At 37.2% G+C, this 22,102-nt stretch overlaps 1 protein-coding gene across 3 annotated transcripts in view; it reads right to left on the minus strand.

The window, feature by feature from the left end:
• Positions 1-22,102, minus strand: part of prdm6 (PR domain containing 6) — a 122,424-nt gene that overhangs the window by 59,511 nt on the left and 40,811 nt on the right. For all 3 annotated transcript variants that reach the window (XM_028805245.2, XM_028805244.2, XM_051929975.1), the window contains exon 4: positions 7,549-7,676. In XM_028805245.2, coding sequence (XP_028661078.1) covers positions 7,549-7,676 — 128 coding nt within the window. The remainder of the gene's footprint in view (positions 1-7,548; positions 7,677-22,102) is intronic.

Genomic DNA, 22,102 nt, shown 5'->3' on the forward strand with positions numbered 1-22,102 from the left:
TGGGATTAATAAAGTATCTATCTATCTATCTATCTATCTATCTATCTATCTATCTATCTATCTATCTATCTATCTATCTATCTATCTATCTATCTATCTATCTATCTATCTATCTATAGATAGGGCCCTGTAAGACCCTTAAAGAGGGAGTGAAGTACAATGCAATGCTCTTTCCAGAAGCTAGTGGTCAAACAACTGTGTATGAGCTTGGGATGTCTGACGCTGCTTGGAAGCAGAACCTAAAACCATGGAAGGCTGGCAGGAAGTCAAAACATTTTCAGGCTTATATTCGGCAACCGTCTCAACTCAAGCATGGGACTATATTGCTCTTTTAAACAAGATGTCCAAGCGGGGGGCTTATTTAATTTACTTTATGTGTGCAACAGTTTTTACAACCACTCTTGTGCATCTTTGTTGACAGCTTGCAGAGCTCACATGCCACCAGTCAGCTCTATTATGGGGCAGGAAATGACAATGTTGTTCACTGTCTGAAATTCTTTGCACTGATATTTCTCAGTAGTGCTGAGGCGCTAGCAAAAAATGATTTGTGTTACACAGGACTTTCCCAGAACAAAAATGACTCAACAGTGATCATCAGACACCCAGGAGATTGAAAACTGGACCTTGGATTGTATGGTCATCCACTAGATGGTGGTTGAAAACAGTTGCTGATTGCTAGTTCTTCCTCCAGTGGTCAAAAAGAATGATGAGGACTTATGTCTGTCTGTAGTAGTCAATGTGAAATAAGGTGATGTCAAGGAAGTTGTATTATATCATTGCAGTATAGTCACTCTGTAGTGGGTGCCACATGTACTAATGTCCCTTTGTCAGTTTGCGTCTCCTTAGGGTGTACATCAGGAAATAGGTTGCTGAGTGTTCGCCAACAATGGGGAACTAGACCTTTAAGGGGAAGACACAGCTCGGACAGGACGGTTGGGCTGCAGATAATTTAATCTGGAAAAGAAGGGGGAGAGAGGGAGACATCGAGCAGTCAAGCAGGGAGAAGCAGCGTGTTAGTACCAAGTACTCACCTGCGAGCCACCTGCTGGAAAAAGGTTTCGTTTCACTTGGGAATACAAGGGAGACATGTCTCTGAAGATTAACTATTTTTTATGGTTTCACCAGAGTGAGCGACCTTTGCAACCAGTAGGACAGAACATTTGTTACTTGTATTGGCTGCTGGCATACTCCATTGGGCTTCCAGCATTTCACAGGGCTCTTCAACTGTAAGGATAGTGATCTAATTTGGGATGATTTGGGGGGAACAGTGTTATCTCAGGCGCGCGCATCTCGTACCCTAATCTGGGCAAGTTTGTATTCGATCCTTTTTGCTTGTTGTGTACTTGTTATTTGGGAATAACGTAAACTGTCTTGTCTGTTAATATGTAAATATAACTTCTTTTTTTTTCTCTTTCATTGCTTCAATGCTTGTTATCTTATGCTAATCTGGGGTGTGTGGTGATTGGGTCAAAAATAGGACGAGCATTGGTCACATTACCCTGAAAGATTCCAATAAGGAACTGCTTTTCTCCAGCGGTATTCTGATCGTGCAGCGGCCCTGGGTTTAGTTGTTCTCCCAGGGAGGCGGTACAACTCTGAATGTTGTTATAGTTTGGTTTGCAAATGGTATGTTGCAGTTTTTTCTGCATAGATTGGAAAGTGGAATGTGATACACTAAAGGAAGCAAGGGGAGTTGGGCTGGTTGTAATGTGCCCAAAATAATGCACATTGTAGTATTTAAGTGTATGTCTACCAGTGTTGTATGTGCTGATCTGTCCAACACAGGACAACAGCGTTGTCACTGAATAACACAGTGACAAAGCCAAAATACATAGAGTTAATGCATCTGCGCCCAAGGCTTTCTAATTTTGCTGCTATTTTGCAGAGATGCTGTTTGGTCAAGGGTAGCACCAAGGCAGACAGTATGTAGATCGTGTTTCAGGCTTGCCTGAAGATATTAATCTCATAATATGCTTTAAAATTATGCTTCTGGAAGGCAGATAAAACAGTTTTGTTGACCTTTGGCTTGAGTCACCAGGACTGGCAGTTATCCATCAAGAGTGTCATGTCTTATGTCAGCAGACTATCCAGTTCTATAAACGTAGTGCTGCAGATGTCGCCTACATGAATAAATCTCAAATTGGCAGATCATGGCTATAAGTATTAAACAAGCATTGGGATAACACAGATTCTGCAGTAAGAACATTTGCTTGTTTTCATGGAGTCACATCATGTGACATGTGAATTCTAAATCTCTGATTTCACAGAAGCAACAAAACCAGATGAACAAACAAGTACTTTAATAGCTTTTGCCGAAATCCTATGTGGCACAATGCATCATAGGCATCTGACGGGTGCAGAAATACAGCACCCTTGCTTTAGTTGTTGCTGTCAGCCATTCTTGATGTATGTAGGCAAAGCTGCTACTTGAACACAGGTGCTTTGACCTTGTCTAAAACCTGCCTGATTGATACTCATGACGGAGTTAATCATAGGAGAAATACATAATAGCACAATACGTTTCACCAGTAACATATGGTCAATAGAGAAATAGGTCTTTACCTGGCTTTTCTAGTGCCATCGCTCTAACATTTTGACATTCAATTCTCTTTAAGAACAAGTGTGCAAGCAATGTGTATGTGCTAATACGTACCTAAATGGATATCACCATAGTCAGGAACTTTGTTTTTCTTCAAATAAGGCATGGCTTGCATTACTCGGCTACTGCAAATGCTGTTGACATGCTTATGCCATTTATATGTATGCAGCATTGTTGCCAGTATTCCAGGAGTATATAATATATTTTAAAATATGAACTCCCAAGTTATTCACTCTTTGAACTATGAAACGTGCATGCTCCCTCTGTGTCCTACTGGAAAGTACAGAAATGAAAATGCATAAATGGACTTATCTTCCACCATACACTATACCATGTATACTACTGTGACTGATAAATAAAAATGAATTTACATAAAAATGAAAGCCTTTCATAACAAATTAACAAAAGACGCTTTGTTTAGTGCCACTGCCTTATAGAAATGTGAATATCACATCCAGTTTCCGTCTGTGCGGAGATTTCATGCTCTCTCTGTGCCTGCGTTGGGTATTTCAAATTTCCTCCTTCATCCTAAAGACAAACGTTAGGTTAAATTATTCAAAAAGCTGGTTTAAGAATGTGAAATATTTTTCATTCAATGGTGTTAATTAAATTGTCAATCCATTATTATTTTTGTAGAGCCAATGATTGCCTGCACTGCAGACAGCAGACAAGGCTTAAGTACAATAATACAGCGACAGACCAGAAATCATAACAAATGAATATATGCAGCACTTGCAGGGGCAGCACCTGAAAACCATAGCAGCAAACTCTCAAAAGCTACTTTACAACTCCAATTTGATTAAAAATAACTTTTTTTTTCTTTTTTAAAGCAAATTTCTTCCCAAATTATTTAATCTATTAATGCAGTGCATAGTCAGTAATGTCTTCTACTGTCATTTTGTCAGAAACTAAAGACTTAAATTTCCATTTCTATTTGAGGTTTAAAGCTTCCACCTCACAATTTCCGAGACTAGGGGCTGATTGCCAGCCAGTTCACTGACTGTTTGACGTTTATTCATCTCCCTGGGTTCTGGATTTTTTGCAGTTGATCCAGTCTCTTCCTACATCCCATTAATGTCACGTTGCTTTGTATCTCTAGAAATACTCCATGTGAGTGAGGAAATCCAATCCAAATCTGAATTTTGGACCCTATAACGAAAAAACTAAACTTGGATGGTTTTCTCTAATGAACTATGAGGTTAAATTCTTTTTCATAGAAGTCGGTGAACCATTTTCTCCTGTACTTTAAACCGTAGATCAAATGCTTTTTTTATAGACATTTGCTGTACATGTCACAGGCTGCTATAAACTAAATGAAAAACTAAAACAGAAACCTTTTCAAAAAAGTACTCTATACAATCAAAAACAATGTCATTTTCCAATGTTACTTAAAATCAACAAAACGCATGAAAACACAAAAGTGACAAAGCATGAAGGTAGATGCTGAGGGTGTTGCCCTTCCTGAAGTGACAGAGTGACTGGCATCTGTTGTTAGCATCTGTGTAGCAAAGGATTTTGTCTTCATTTCAATGTGAATTATTTGCATATAATATTACCAGCAAAAAAGTTTAGTTTTCAATTAAATTTGATTGATTCTTATCAGTGTGAATAAAAAAAAACCTACAATAATGTTTACATTTTTTACACTGATTATTGCAATACATTTTACCTTATCGTTATTTTAAGTGTTCTTTTAGTTAGAGGCCCAGTGGAGTATACAACAATTAGAAATATGTTTTGCTGAAATAATGAAATGAAAATGATTGAACATGAAAAATAAACACAAAACCTAATGTTGAAATAATAAGCAGGGATATATCGCACAATAACTATTGTATAATATATATATATATATACATATATATATATATATATATATATATATATACATATATATATATACAGTATATATATATATATATACACTAGGGGGTTCGCCCCATGCTCGCTTCGCTCACCAACCCCTCTGGCCTGCACTACGCGCCATCCACTTTGCGTCTCTGCCACTCATGTTGTGAAGAGTGGGGCTGAACACACCCCAAGGAGACGCAGTCACACCCCTCTTAAACAGTGATAGAATGGGAAACAAATGCAGTTTTTTTAACCTCCTCTTTGCTCGCGCTGCTGCTGTGATCTGTATCTTGCACGGCGCTTCAAACATTCTTGGCACAAAGTCTCGTCTCGTGAGACGTGAGTTCTTGATATTTTTTTAGTTTATAATTTAAAAATGGAATAAAAATCTAAAAATCTAACATCATCACATTAAATTTCGATAAATTCTGAAAAGAATGATACCAAACATATATATGTAGGTTTTAAAATAAGCAAGATTTAAAACGTGACAAAAAACATGACATAAAAATGTCACATAAAATCGTTGCACTCAGGATTTTATCTATAGAGAGTAGATAATATAGATAGTAGATAATATATATATATATATATATATATATATATATATATATATATATATACACACATATATATACTTAAAAATGATGAAAAAACTAAAATTGGTATTCATCAGTTGATTTCCTAGGACCAAGTTTAGAAATCTATTTTGAAATAATTCATCATAATAGAAAACTGCACCATTGTGATGGTTATTTACTACAACCTTCTGCTATCCTTAAAAAAGGTGTATTAATTAATGACTTTTTTCAAAATGCACTTGGTTGTCAAGATATCCCAGGGACACTTTAAAGCAAGGTATTACTGTGCCTTATGAAATCCTTAAAATAGTGCATTATGTTACTATTTCCATGATAATATGGTGTTTCAGAGCCATACTTACAGTACATAATGCCATTTATTTCTTAATTTTAAGACACAGGTAAGGGAAATGTGCATCCATATCATGATAAGCTGATTTTTAATTAATTAATTCTTCTCTCCCTTAAAAACTTCAGTAAAATTAGTGTTCTACTTATTCAAATTACCTGGCAGTTTTGCATTTTAGGCCAATGATCACAATTTCAGTTGAAATCTAGAGTCTGAAAATACTTCCACCATTTTTGATATTATATCCACTCCATGGCAGACTCCAAATGCCACTATGGACATTCACAGATGACCAATAACCTCCTGCTTCTGCTCCCAATAGCAGTAGTACTGCAGTGCATCTCACCCTGAGAGTGAAGGTGAATAGTGAGAGTGTGTTCCATATATGTGTGGACATACATTTGCAGTATTACAAGTTTCAGGGATGCATTGCCCATTACTTTTTAAGCTGAAAAAAAACAAGAGGAGGTATTTTATGTCATATCACCAGTCCCTATAAAAATAAGCAATTCTTCTTTTACACTGAAAGCAATCGATGTATTAAGCATACATCCATTTAGTTTCCAAACCAGGTTAATCTTGGTTTTTGGGTTGGGGGAAGAAGGCCTCAACCAGCCCCCAAGGAGCGCCTTAAATGTACACATCCACAAACTTGAAACTTGTTCAACTTAGAACTGTCCACTAACCTAACATGCAAAGGTACGTTGGGAGAAAACTTCACTCTGATTAGGGAAGACCATGCAAACTCAACACAGATGCTGCCCAATGTACAGGCTGAGGCAGCAGCATATCTACTTTACCATCATGTTGTCCTTACACAGAATAATCAATCATATTTACTCTTTATATGGAAATTACCAGTATACAGGATCAGCCTACAGTTTATAAAGTAAATATTTAAACTGATCAGTCAAAAAACAAAAATGAAGACATCAAATATAGGCAAAAAAATTGAGCTCTGACTAACTTGGAAGTTTTTAATGTTTATTAGCTCAGCAATGGAAATGATTCACTCTGTTACCAACACTCTAACGATGAATCATTATGACCCTAGAACAAGCTTCAATCAGCATGTTTCTGTTATGATATTTGAGAGTACCAAAGTACAAAAGTCCCAAAATATTCTAAAAATGCCCACTGGTGGGGGAAATCCTGTGAAAAAACCTGCTAGTACCCCACAGTGCAAAGTTTATAAATAAAAGATTTATTATTATAAGCACTGAAGATCGAAATAAGCTTTGAGTAATCTTCAAAAAAGGCAAAGCCAACATCAAACAAAGTCCCAATCTTTAAGTTCAAAGAGTAGGCGAAGAGCTTAAAAAATCCAGAACTTCACAAAACACAAGAAATAATCACAAATCCAAGAGCTCGCAACTCCCAAGCACATTCGAAAGAAACGCAAGGAACTGTGGGCTGCCACACCTTTGTAGCGCTTAGGGCAGTCCATTGTGGTGATGGACTGATGGTTCTGCCTCTTGGGAAACCACCCACAAAACACAAGGCACATAACACAAGCATAAGGAATAAAAGAAGAAATGAAGAAAATCAACAAAAATCAAAGACTCAACAATGAACAAATAAGACATAAAACATGAATTTAAAACCCTGGCTGAAATACAAGAGTTCCATTTAAGGACACAACAAGCTGGATCCACTCTATCCAAATTTTAATGCCCTTGAATGCAAACCTGAATATGGTCTATGAATATGGAAGCATACCTGACATTAAAAAATCTGAATTTCAAGTTATGATTAACCAGGCACACTTAAACATTTACACTGTTTATTATTTTCCAGTGATACTCATGAAAAATACTGTTAAGATCCTCTTACTCAGCTTTTACATGCAGACTGTCAGTACTCCAAGATTAGTGTCAATGAAATGACCAATTAGTTTAAAATAAGTAGTTGACAAAGCAGATAAAATATACAATGAGGGAATTCCCTTTTATTTCTCTTCTAAAAGTTACAGTCCATAAAATGCCAACTTTGTAGGATTATTTTGGACCAAATTCTACATTTTGTGGTCAAAACATTCATTAGACATTTTGGTAGACCTTTTAAAGATTACATTCACAATTATGAATTTTACCAAATGCTTTAGGATAAAGAGGAAATCATTTTATTTCAGTTTTAAAGTTAATTTCATTGTAAAATAAATGTCTTACCTGTATTGAACCACCATCATATTTTGTTCCCCACAATGTCGAGCACAACGAATATATCTCATCCAACTTGACTTGCTGGGTTCACTTCCATCTATAAAGTGCTGTAATGCCCCTTCCTGGTCATAAATCTGAAAAGAAGTTGAAAACAAAAGTATTAGTAATCTTTTCCACCATGTGGAAATCCTCCAACATTCAGCTACTATGTCAACAAAAATTTAGCTTGTCAGTCGGTTTATTGTACCATTGAGAAAAGAACAAACAACAGCAGGATGTTTTCGAATAAAACTGAACTAGAAATTTAAATTCTGAAGTATTTTGAAATTTTATGCAGAACTACAGCCGAAAAATCCCCCAAAGGGTACAGTGTTGATATGCCAGAACTCTCTTTTTCACTTTCCCTCTTGCTTTTCCACATTAACTTCATTAATTATGATGTTTATGTTTATTTGCCACTATATTTTCTATATATTATTTTAGGTTAGACTCACAATTACCTTTGTACAAGACCTTAAACCCTTGGCTGTAGAAACCCAAGTAAAACACTTCAAAGTACACTTTATATTGAGATCAGGCGTCACTATTTCCAGACCACATGACCTCCTGGAAGCTTTGTACTTCATGCAAAAGAAGCAAATCCAGCATGGAAACACCATGAGGCTCAAGTCAGCATGTAGTGAACTGTTCTATTTAAATACATCACGTGTTTCACTCTTAAGAGTTCTCACCAAAAAGGTACCTTAGAAACAAAGGACCAACAGATTAATTCATTCATTCTTTATGTATTCAGTAAGCTATGGTATTTGTTTATTCATTTTTTTAATATCTCCATCAAAAAAAAAATCATTCTCTAGATCAGACTATCAATTTAATATGTTTAAAATTATCACAAATTATATTTAAAGAGCACAATATCTATAGTAGTCTTCTTCCATTTTTTCAACTTGCTTTATTCAGTACAGGGCCATGGGGAATCATAACCTATGCAGCAGGAGCTTGGCAGGAACTAAACCCACACCATTGCTTCTATTCAGAGTTTTTCAGCTCCTTTTTTGGTTCTTCTGCTCCTATTAAAAACTCTGAGGTTAGAAAAGGAACTTTGAAAATAAAGTGTAGCAATTATTACAATCATCATTATCTCCACCATCAGAGCAGAAACTCCAGTTGCCAATTAGCCAAACACACATTTTGGACTGTAAACACATAGAGAATGTGCAGACATCACCAGAGAAAGCTCACAGCCTAGATGTTCAAGCACAGTGAGCACAGAGCCACAGGGCTGCCCAAATTGAATTCCTTGCTAAAAAAGTAAAAAAAAAAAAAAAAAAAAGACAGATACTTGATACAATATGAAAGGTTACACAGCTCACCTTCTGTTTGATTTTCAATACGTGGAATTAAATTTTATGACACTTTTTAATATCCACAAGGTATTGCATATAAATATTTTAAAGTTTACACATTCCTAAAAACACAGATTTTGGAATGCAGAATAAGATCCAGGGATTGCATGTTTGTTGTAGCAGAATTATGGATAAGGCTGCCACAGACAGTTTCATTCTACTAAATGCCTTAAAACAACATCATCTCTGAATATTGTGCCCCCAGAACCCATGCCTTATTACTAAAAATTATAGAACACAACTCCATCATAAAAATACAAAATCCCTTCTACGGCATAATATAAACAGGAGCCTGCTGATATGCATACAGAAGAACTGCACGGATTACACAAAACCATATATTCTCTATGAAAAAAGTCAGGAAAAAGAGTTTTGTCTCCACTCACCTAGTTTTACTTCTCCAGAATTTGTCCTTTTATAATCAACAAAATCATTCGAAAATGTTGCCACCAAAAAAACTATACTATACTGTTATTATATCATATCTTATATATAAACGTCTATTGCGTGGAAGTGTGTGTGTGTGTGTCTGTCCGCCTCGGAAGTGAGATGTGGGGTCGGGGTAAGGGCTCTACCTCCGAGGATACACAAGCGAGGCCAGCACGTCAGCAAAGCGAAACCTCTGAAGAAAGAGTCACTCGCTTAGCAGCTAATACAGAAGCAAGGCAAGCACATCGGCAAAAACGGTATCCCTTTTACTTTTCCTCCAGCCGCTAATAAACAAGCTAGGCAAGCATGTCGGCAAAACGAAACCTCCTAGGAGAGAGATACCCAGAGTAGTTCCTTTAAATTACCTGACAGCTCTACATTTCAATTTTTTTTCTGACGATTTCAGTAGTTTCTAGGACCCTGGGCTTTTTACAGTACGAGCTTACACAGCTATTTATTTAATAATATTAAATATTATTAGAATACTCAAATTTTGTTCCCTGAAACATAATCTGCACACAAAGACAGACTGCCCAATATATTTTTTACCTAGTTTATCATTTTTCAATATGTTGTGTGAAATTCTTAAATATTAAAAGTATGCAGATTAACCTTAAAGTATGCTCCTCATACAATGGTAGAATAAGCAGGTTTTAAAAACTAAATGGAAGAATGAGAGGCAATCAAATATTCAGGAAAACAAACTGATTAAAAGAAATTATGATAATGGATACCATGGTGATAGTTTATGCTGTATATGACCTAAGCTTTGGAGGTGACATTGGCAATAAGTGATAATAGGGTGATATTTACATTTTTACTTACTTCTACCTATTGAATCTTTACAGTTAAGTAGTGTTTCTTTTAGGACTATTTCTGCTTCAGAAGTGCAGTCCAGGTATGATTCAATATCTGTTCTATAATCAATAAAAATTCACTTCAGGTTCTTATTTTGAAATGTTCATTTTTCTTTCACTTGCTGTATAGCCTTTAGACAAATTTAAAGGATTCCAAATTATTTGTCAAACTGAAGACAATGACTGCATAACCTTAAAAATGACCTGTCTATGCCAATTCCTTCCTCTTTTCTCGTTTACCTGGACGCTAGGCTTGACACGCTCTTCTCTTTTTACAAAGACCATTAACTTCCATCTGTGTCAGCTTTTTGCACCTTGCTGCACATTCTTTTTCTCTTTTTCTGTCTGCCTGTAATGAATCTGTAGTGGTGCTTGGCTTGGATTACTGAAATATGCTTTGGCCTGTGATTTTCAGTAAACTTGCCTTATATTCCCTTCTTCCTAAATCAGACAGTAGTTGACTAAAAGTCATGCCATTTAATGCTCAACACCTATCATGGTTCACTCCTCTTCATTATGATATAAGGGCAGATGGCACAGGAAAGGCCTAGGGAGAGGGACAAGGAACTCTTAATGACTCAGAACACATTCTGCTTTTTTCCCAGGTGAGGACCAGAAATCAAGATAAGACAGACATGACCCAGAGGTCATGAGGAATCCCCAGTAAGGTCATTTCGGCCATTGAACAGCCCAGTCACATCCAGACATATAATTTGAAAGGTGACCTTAAAAGTAGGGTTGCCAGACGTCCCTTATGTATGGGACATGTCCCATATTTGATAATTTTGTCCCCTGTCCCGTACTGACTTTTCAGGGACACTCAAATGTCCTGTATTTAGTTCATTTTCAAATTTCGTTCTAAAAATATATTTTTACTACCTTCTTACAGTACTTAGTTGTAACTTTATAAGTAATTATACTTTATTTTCTCAGATTCTATTGATGAAAATAACCCAAATGTAACGAGGAAACTAGTGTTTGCTGCCTGTTTGCAACTTGCTCAGTTGCTATGGTTGGCTGAGGACAGCAACACTGTTACTGTTTTGCTCTCCTGCTGTGCAGTTCTGTATCAGCATTGTAACATAACAGTGTCAACAAAGTGTGTTGTTACTACTTTTTTTCTAACATAAAAACTAATCCATCCATCCATCCCAAGATGCCAAAATGTAAGTGTAAATTTCGTGATGAACATTCCAGCGAATGGACATTTATCAAACAAGGCAGAAGCTGTTTTGAAGCAAACTGTGGTGTATGTAATTGCACTTTCAGTAAATAATTTTCATATGATTTTACTTTTGTTTTCCTCATAACCCATTAAAATCCTTGCTTTATGTTTTTAACTTGTGTCTCTACTTTTATATAATATATTGGTCTGTGTGTGTAGGGGGCATGTTTAAATTTATATATATACAGTGATCCCTCGCTATATCGCGCTTCGCCTTTCACGGCTTCACTCTATCGTGGATTTTATATGTAAGCATTTTTAAATATATATCGCGGATTTTTTGCTGGTTCGTGGATTTCTGCGGACAATGGGTCTTTTAATTTCTGGTACATGCTTCCTCAGTTGGTTTGCCCAGTTGATTTCATACAAGGGACGCTATTGGCAGATGGCTGAGAAGCTACCCAACTTACTTTTCTTTCTCTCTCTCTTGCGCTGACTATCTGTGATCCTGACGTAGCGGGTGTGAGCAGGGGGGCTGTTCGCACACCTAGACGATACGGACGCTCGTCTAAAAATGCTGAAAGATTATCTTCACGTTGCTACCTTCTGTGTGCAGCTTTTAAGTATGCTGCACGGTGCTTCGCATACTTAAAAGCTCAAAGGGCACGTATTGATTTTTGACTTTGTTTCTCTCTCTCTCTTTGTCTGCTCCTGACGGAGGGGGTGTGAGCTGCCGCCTTCAACAGCTTTGTACCGGCGGTGCTTCGCATACTTAAGAGCCAAACAGCCCTATTGATTTGTTTGCTTTACTCTCTGTTTCCTTTGAAGAGGAAGATATGTTTGCATTCTTTTAATTGTGAGACAGAACTGTCATCTCTGTCTTGTCATGGAGCACAGTTTAAACTTTTGAAAAAGAGGCAAATGTTTGTTTGCAGTATTTGAATAACGTTCCTGTCTCTCTACAACCTCCTGTGTTTCTGCGCAAATCTGTGACCCAAGCATTACAATATAAAAATAACCATATAAACATATGGTTTCTACTTCGCGGATTTTCTTATTTCGCGGGTGGCTCTGGAACGCAACCCCCGCGATGGAGGAGGGATTACTGTAGTAATATAGAGAGAGATTTTAATAGTGTCCCGTATTTCTAATTTTAGAATCTGGCCACCCTATTTAAAAGGGATGACTGGAAGTCCGTGAGTCAGTTTGCTTTTTGAAAGTCTGAACTGCATCCGGAGTCATTTTTGATTTAGCCGGTCCACTTTCCCTCATTGTAGATGAAAAAAGTCTAGAAACTCTATGGGCTGAGCAAACCACAGACTGTACTGGTAAACTAAACATTTCTGTGAGAGAAAGGCAGACGTGAAATAGGTTTGAGAAAGAACTATAAAATTTTTGATATTTCTAACTCATAAAAATAAACTTCTGTTTCATAATGGAATTGGCAGTTCATTACCTAGTCTCCTGAGTGCCCCTCCTTGGTCATAGACCCAGAAAAGAATTTGGATTAGTCTCTGATTTTGTAGTTATGAGGGTGTGGTTAGTATAATCTATCATATGAGGCAACTATTACTTGGAAATGCTCTCTGTGTGTGACATAATGTGTTTTTTTAAGGTGCTTTTCAAAGATATGTGCATTGGTTAACTTATCAGTTTACGAGACAATCCGACAAAGCCTTCCCTTGCATCCTCTATTGAACATTGATACTGTAATAATATCGACATAAATTCGTTAGCATCCAGAATATTTAGCTGCATGGCATAAAGATAGACTGTGGGTTTTGGCGAGTTCTTTCATTTTGTCATCAACTCATGCGAAAGCTATGTACTTTATATCTGTACTGTTACCAAAGTGATGTCAGTATCACTGTAGACAATCTACTGGGCAGCCTTTTAGCATAGTTGGCTTGATGCTTTTGTGGAGTGGTCCTAGAAATCTTACTATGTGTACAACAGTGGGCTCCTTTCACTAATCATAGATGGATAACAGACAGTTCCTTACTGCATTTCCCTTACATCTCTTGAAAATTCTAAAAATTGTACCTTCAGAGGTTTTCTCACGCATTAAACTCAGAAAAAGTATGTAAAAGGATGTTAAAACGAATACAGATTTTCATTTCCAGTGTCTGTATTTATTATCGTTGCACACACTAATGTATCTCAGTGAGAATTCTTTACATCTCCTATTATTATTATTCTCCCCAAGCTCATATTTATTACGAGTATAGTATCACAGATTCATTCAATGGCACCTCAACCCAAAAAGTGCAATTTCTTCACAACATAAACAAATATCAAAATATATGTTGAGATGGTTAGAAAATATTTTTAACCTAAATGTCTAATTTATTTTGTCTTGTCTAATAGCCAATCATTGCCTCATCAGACAAAACTGATTTGAAGCCCATGTAACACAATTAAATTAACATTCATTCCATTCATCAAGCAGGGTGGGTTGTCCTGAAATACAGAATTTAAATTAACTGTCAGCAACACTTGCCCTTTCCAAGCTTCTAGCTGATCTTACAGTTTCCCATGTTATTGACTAAATATTTGTTCAACTTGAGTGTAATTATTTTGTAATCTGCAATATTCTCTATACATGTCAGCTATTGGTATTGTTATTAATTGATAATGCTCTGTAAGATCTTAATCAGATATGTTTGCATTCTTGCAAAGCAACATTTGGGACAGAAGCAAAATATGATTTCATTTTTCAGGAAATGCAAACAAAATCCATATGTACATTTATGGACATAATTATTTTCTGCTAAAACATTCTAAACTCCAGATAATCTATAATTTTTCACACATATCCATGTTTACGCATGTCACTTGCTGAATCTGCTTGCTTGAGTTTCTTGGTCACAAGGCACCAAAGTCTATCTGACAGCATTGAATGCAAAGGAAGAACAAATCCTGTGTATAGCATTAGTTGATCGCAGGGCACACTCACTAACTCACCCACACTGGGCCAACTTACAGACGCCAGTGAATCCAATGGGTATGCATCCATTGAATTTGGAAGGGAAACCCACAAAATGAAAATACCAAACGCAGCAAATGGCCGGGGCTTTGAACCCAGATTTCTGGAGCTGTGAGACAGCAGCTGTAATGATTATGCTGTTCTTCTTTAGCTTATAGATGAACAGAGAGCTGTACACACAGTACATGTGCGGCCGTGCTACGTTATACAGGTATACTTCTCGTAAATGTAAAAGTAACTGCAAATCAGACGAAAGTGTCATTCTCAGATAAAGCGTATTTGTTGTTAATAAGAAAATTGATCACAAAAAAAAAATAGTGTGGGAAATCCTGCTGGAAAATCAAGAACAGTCGAGAATGTTCTATATTCTGCTCTTGATTTGTGTAGTAAACCAGTAGAATAAATGTAGTCACCCCTTGTGCAAAATGCACACCTTATTCATAAAGACATATTGCTCACTGCTAGCCATATTACCTTTACAAACCACAAAATGATTACGCTGAAGTATTTAATTCCCACCTAACCTGTCCTAACACAGCACATACAGGAAAAAGATGACTCAAGTCATAATACACTTCTGGTTACATTCATGTCTCGGGGGTGCTCAATACATTTTTATAGTTTTGCGCTAATCTATTCAAGATTTCAGCATGATGCCAGATTCACCTGATATATGGAGAACCGATTACTTTATATGAAGTCCTGCAATGCACTGCAGTAAATGCAAAGCGATATTACTATTAAATATCCACAAGTCACTGCTAGCCAGCCTGACCTGCAGTGTGTACTTTTGCACAAATGATAAGTCATCATTTAAACTGACTGCACAGGTCTGTCCCACTCTAAATTTTAGCAGGTGAGTGATAATAAAAAGTATAACACATGGCATTATGTTAGCGGTAAGGAGAGACTGGCCACAAACCCAGCACACAGAAGTCAGTAAGCAGCACGTCTCTAGTTGCACTAAAGGAAAACTGCTTCTACCCAAGTGAGACATCTGACATCTACCGCAGCTGCAAGGGTATCAAATTAAACAGTCGCAGTTGGTCTCTTTCTCACTTGCGCCAACACACTTCCAAATGTCACCAATGAGAAATGGCTTGGGGCTCCACCATTCTCTAATTCACATCCTCGCACAGAAAGCCTGGGCATGAGCTCAGGGCCTCCAAGTCAGTAAACAGCAACTTATCCAATTGAGCTGCAGGGAATACTTGCTGGTGACAAGATGAGATAGACCTTGACAGAATAATGTAAAACCTTTCCTTAGACATTGACAGCAGCCATGAGATGTACATATTGTACATCAGTGGGTCTCCATTGACATTTAAGTATTGATCTGATGACACCCAAAGATGCCAGCCTAAGTCAGTATGCAGTAAATAGTCAATAATGTTAAACTTTACTTATCACTGCATGTATTTTCACCTTTCAGGGTCAAGTAGTCATTGTTCATCGAGAAATAAAGCAAGAGGCATTTCCACCTCACAGCACTTGCACCTTTTCCCTTTTTGGAATAATTAGCAACTACTCAGTACAGTTTTGAGAGTGTTTTCTATAGGTATGTTAACATTTTTAATGTTAATGTTTATAACATAATATTCTTAAACCATTTTTAATCTAATTTAGCTTCACAAGGGGCTTGAGCCTACTCTTGCAACACTGGGCACAAAGCAGGAACCAGTTCTGGATGGGGAACCTGTCTATCCCAGGGTCCAATCATGTACAAACCCAAATAAGGCCAATTTAGAGTCACCAACTAAGCTAAGATTAGATTTAGATTTTTATTTATAAAAGCACATTTAAAACAACAGAGGTTGAGCCAAAGTACTGTACAAAGAAGCATTAGAGTAAACACAATGCAAATAACCATAAAGAAGCAGATCAATAAGATAGCTAAATATAACATCCACCGCAATCCCATTATACACAGTTAAAAGCAGAAGAAAACAAGTAAGTCTTAAGCCGACTTTTAAAAACCTCAATAGAGGACGAAGACTTGATGTGAATTCCAAAGCCTAGGAGCAACAACTGACAACTGAGAAAGCTCGGTCTCCCCTCGACTACAGCTGAGATCTTAGTATTACAAGGAGTACTCGTCCAGATGACCTCAATGCTCTTGGTGCCACATAGGAGTGAAGGAGGTCACAGATGTATTTTGGAGCGAGACCATGCAAGGCTTTAAAAACAAACAACAAGATTTTAAAATCAATGCAACACTTCACCAGTAGCCAGTGGAGAGAGGCTGAAATGGGAGGGATGCACTCCTTTTTTTCTTGACCCAATTAAGAATCTAGCTGCAGCATTTTGAACCAGCTGAAGGTGCGGCAGAGCAGATTTTGGCAGACCCACATATAAGGAATTACAATAATCTACTGTAGGTGAGATGTAATAAAGGCATGAATGACTGTTTCCAAGTCCTTCAGTGATAGAAAGGATTTTAGTTTGGAAATTTGCCTCAGTTGGTAAAAGCTGGACTTTACTACCGTGGAGAATTGTTTTTCAAAGCTTAGTGACGATTCGAAGATGATACCTAGATTCCTGACATCATTATGAATCATTGCTGCCAAGGAGCCTAACTGAGTGCCGATTTCAAATGCAGATGTGGTAGGACCAAAAATAATGACCTCTGCTTTATTTTCATTTAACTGTAAGAAATTTTGTTCCATGCAATATTTAATGTCCTCAAAGCATTTCAACGGCTTTTTTATAGATGAATTGATGTCAGAACTAACTTTGTGGTACAGCTGTGTATAATCAGCATAACAATGACACGTGACATCATGTTTGTAAAAAATGGCCTTCAAGGGGAGCAGATAAAGGGAAAATAGAAGTGGACAGAACCTTGTGGGACGCCTTGTGTGAGAGGAACTGGCTAAGAGACATTCCCATCTACTATATGTTAACAATCTACCTTCGAAGTAGGTCTCGAACCATTTCAGTGCACAGCCTTGAGTGCCTATTTCATCCCCAAGCCGTTTTAACAGAACCCCATGGTTCACTGTGTCAAATGCCAAACTGAGATCCAGTAAGACTAAGAATGCAAAAGAGCCTGAGTCCAAAGCTAATAGAATATCATTTGTCACCTTCAGCAAAGCCGATTCAGTACTATGAAGTTTTTAAAAACCTGATTGAAACACATCACATACATTGTTATCCTAAGCTAACATATGTTTTTGGTATTTGAATGAAAACCACTTCACCCAGCTGAAAAGTCAATACAGACATGAAGAGAATGTGTAAACTTCATATATACTGGTGTAGGATTCAAACTCTGAGTGCAGTGCTAACAATTTCCTACTATGCAATCATTCTTTACATATGTTATCCACACACTTCTACATGTACATACATATAGATATCATGCATAATCACATAGGAAATATAATAAACACCCATTTATATAAAACAATATCAGAACACAAATTTGTGCTGGCCAAGAATAATTTCCAATATACTACCAATTAACAAAATTGATTATACAGTTATCTAACAAATTCCTGGAAAGATAGAATCTCTGTTATATTGGAAAGATAAGATGTAAGTAGCAGCAACATGTGCACAGGTCCCTTGTGGGTGGAGGCATCTGCTCTCCGTCAATATCTCACTTATCTCTCAGGGTGGCAGGGGCCATCAGAAGAAAGTGGATCATCAATCAATCTGTGATCTTCTTTTGACATGTCACGCCAGCTGATCTGAGGGAGATGCAAGAGAATCAGCTTTTCATTATCAGTACTTGGTCTGTGATCAGAACAAGCCAGTGAACCTTTTACTTTTCAGTTGGAAAGAAAAATGTGTCCAGTGGAAAGAGAAAGAGAAAACTCTTGACAGTTCATTCGTTTTACTCTGCTGTGGAGCCAGATTATGGTTGACTGGAGGGAACCACCCTCTTTGATGTTGTACTTCATGGTGAATGCCCTTCTGAGGAGAAAAAAAATTGGAACTTACTGTATTGTAAAGAAATGTTTCTCAGCCCAGGTGGAAAATTTGCTATTTCTGACATTTTACAGTTTATTGGCATAGTCGTATATTGTAGGGCCTGTACACTCTAAAGTAGCACACTTTTCTAATCATAGCTTAAAAACCAGCTATTTCTGAGGTCCATTCAAACTATAGGAAAAATATATGCAACTGATTTCGATGTAATTTTTCTCTGAAGGTTTATGTGCCAATTCAAGAAATTGTTAAGAAATGTAGTTGATTTTAATGGAGGAAATATAACTTAAAATATTTGCTTTGGACAATGCAGGACTGAACACAGTAAAACAAGGTGATTTTGTTGCATTATTATCGTTAGAATACTGTATTTACAACTAGCTTTGGTTTATTTATGAGATGGATTTTACATGCCAACCTTTAAATATTTTTGTCTCAAAAAAGGGTACCTACAAGCAGACCTAAAAATGATTTTAATCTTATTTTCTTCTTCTTTTCTGTCTTTACTAAAGCTGAAGAATGATGGAAATGACAGATATAGCTCCTTTTCATTACAAAATTTTGTGTTTTTAAAATATAGAGTTCTGCACCAATAACCTACCTGCTTCATTGTCTGTATGTCTGTATCTTTCACTAATAATTACTGCTCATCATTAAGTTAAATGTGGATGCAATCACAGGAGACAGACAAGCGGAGGACAAACAAAATACATTGTTTAAACCGGCAGAGACTGGCAGACAAATGAGCGCCAACAAGATAATGTGACAAGGCTTAACCATCATTGTAGTCACTACACAGCAGGGCTAAATAAAAATAACTGGATCAGGCAAAATGAAGTTGAAAACAAAATAAAATGTAGCTACCTGATAGTAGATTGAAGAGTCAAAGAGCTAGGGAAAACTCCCAAACCACAGGCCATATAAACTATAAGTACGAGTCAAGGGGAAATACTATAATATTGTTATTAGTGAGAAGAAAACTGTAAAGGGTAGAGCTGGGTGTGGGTTGGGCATAATCTAGCAAGACCATTAAGGTTAACAGAGGCGTGTCAGTGAAACTGAATGGATGTACGGCATAGTATGAAGTCCCTTATCTGTGCTAGATATGTATTGGGTTTCTTAAAAAAATATAAAAATGACGATCATAGAATAGATTCTTAAGATAAACATGGGAAAAATAGATTCCTTTACTCTAAAAATTATCAGTAGTGCTTTATATTTTTTAAATTTGCAGTTGCCCTTTTCAGATCATTCAAGATTTATTAATGACCAAATATACCTCCACACATTATCACACACTTTCATTACAGTAAGGGTGGAGCTATTACAAGAGTTACAGTAAGTGAGTGTCTGGTACTGAGTTATGTTTTATTATAAACCAGTCTTTGTTCAAAGCAGATAATTCAATCGTATGCCCTAAAGTATAATCTATCTATCTATCTATTGTAAAGCTCAGTCCTGACACAGACAGATGTAGGACACAGGTTCAAAGCACACAAGCCTTGTTTTATTTTTCTTCACTCATGAGGAACGTCTTCCCTGTTCCCATGAGTCCACAACACAAAGTCCCCAGCACAACACAATACTTTTCCTTCTCTTTTCTCTTTCTTTCTCCTCCACTCTCCCTCTGGCAAGTTTCGTCCTCCTCTTCCTCCCGAGTCTGGCTCTTGGAGTAGTGGCTGCCGGCTCCTTTTATAATGCACTGGAAGTGCTCCAGGTGCTTGACAACCTATTTCCGGCAGCACTTCCAGGTGTGGTGGAAGAGCTGCTCTGTAGGGCTGAGGAATAGCTACAGCACCCCCTGGCAGCACCCACGGATCCCAGTAGGGCTGCACCAAACTCCAACTCCCTCAAAGCCCTGCGGGAGTCCTAGGCACTGCTGCAACCCAGGGGGGCTGCAATCTAGCGTTCCAGGAGAGGTACTGTCCTGACCAGGCTTGCACTCTCTGTCCATACAAGAAAGAGGTGTCCCGGCCAGGCAAGGGCTCCGGCCACACTATCTATCTATCTATCTATCTATCTATCTATCTATCTATCTGTAGATGATAGTAGACAACTGGGTCATGGAATGTTCATAGGCAATAACTTAAATATGCATGTTGTATTTCCTGCTAGTGCATAAGTGGTTCCTAGGGCTGGAGTTTTGGTCATTATTTTGAGGTTCTTGCTTAAAGGAATGTTAGGACTACATCGGAAACCACATTAGTTTAATTTAGAATTTTATGTGCAAAATTAATGATTACTTTATGGTTGATTAATTGTGATGCCTTTTTGCTTGGATGCTGTCATTTCATTTGGCTCTTTCACAGGCACCACTGCTTTCTGTCTTTGGTTGCTGCAATGCTGAGGGGTTGCTAGACAAGAGAGGCCTGTACTGTTTGATCAGTGACATCATGTCAACATGGATATAAAAGATGCAATGTCCTCAGCGATGTTATGATTTCTTTATAAAATGTTTTTGATTAAGGTTTAAGAAGTTCTAGTTTGGATTTGAGAGTTTTGCTATGAACCTTTGGCTACTGATTTTTGGATTATGTTTAGGTTTTGACTATTGTTATTTTTATCTTTTCTGGTATTTTTGACTTGTGGACCGGCAGATGACTAAGAAAATCTTTTCTGTGGAAAGGTGGAAAATATAATAAACTTATTTACACTTTATCATAATTCGTACAACCAGTGCGTGAAGTGGAAACACATAAAGGGCAGTACTCTATTTTCAAGTCTGATTTCTTAATAGAGGGGAGATTCTAGATTTATTTACATTAGATCGGATGGCAGGTCCCCCTTGGAGTTTCAAGCATCCAGATTTAGAGGCTTGGGGTTTATTGACTGTTTTTAACACCTTTTGAGCCAGATACAAGATCCAAGATTCCTTGTTAGGTTGTGTGTACACCTAATACATAGGACAAACATAAATTAATTTTTTGTTCAAAATGTTATCAATGTATTCACATTGGCTAAAAAACGTGACCTGAGAATTTACTGATTTACGCAGATATTCTATGTACTGGTGAACGTCTGCCGTGGTTGGGAAACACTGTTTTAGATCACATCCTCTGCCTGTTCCTCAGAATGACTTTTCGTCTCTTTTTTTGTTTTGTGACTTTTAATGTTGATACAATATAGTTACACTATTACACCATGTCAAAAGCTCTATGCTACTGAAAAGATCAGAACAGTAATTTTACTAGACTTTGAGTAATTGAATTTGTAAATGAGTATTCATTTTTATGGGATATACATTTTCTGAGACAGACTAAAATACATTTAGACATAATATGTATATAATATGTATATTAGTATAAGCACCAGGTAACCACAGTCTCATAAAATGAAAACATCTGTCCAGTCATCCATCTACCCCTTTTGTGTTGCCACTTTCTCCACTTCAGAATCAAACACACCAGAGCCTATTTCAGAGGGATCAGATATAAGACAGAAACTATGCCATGGACAGGATTGCCTTTTTCAAGCACACATCAATATTCACATATTGCTGGCCAGTTCAGACTCGCCCAATTAAACTAACAAGTACTGTATGTGTAAGGAAACTAGAGTACTTGGAGTAATGCCACATAGATATTGGAAGAATGTATGAATTTCACACACAAAAAAAATAACCAGACTGGGCAAAAACCCAGGTCACAAGAGCGGAGAGAAAGTGATGATAACCCTGTAGATTCCATGATGCATTTCCCTCAAATAACATTCAATTCTCAAACCTGCTTAATCCAGTTCAGGGTCAGAGGGAGCCAATCCCAGCAGCAGTAAGTACAAAGAAGAA

The sequence above is a fragment of the Erpetoichthys calabaricus genome, chromosome 7 (assembly GCF_900747795.2).
Source record: "Erpetoichthys calabaricus chromosome 7, fErpCal1.3, whole genome shotgun sequence".
Classification (NCBI taxonomy): Eukaryota; Metazoa; Chordata; class Cladistia; order Polypteriformes; family Polypteridae; genus Erpetoichthys; species Erpetoichthys calabaricus.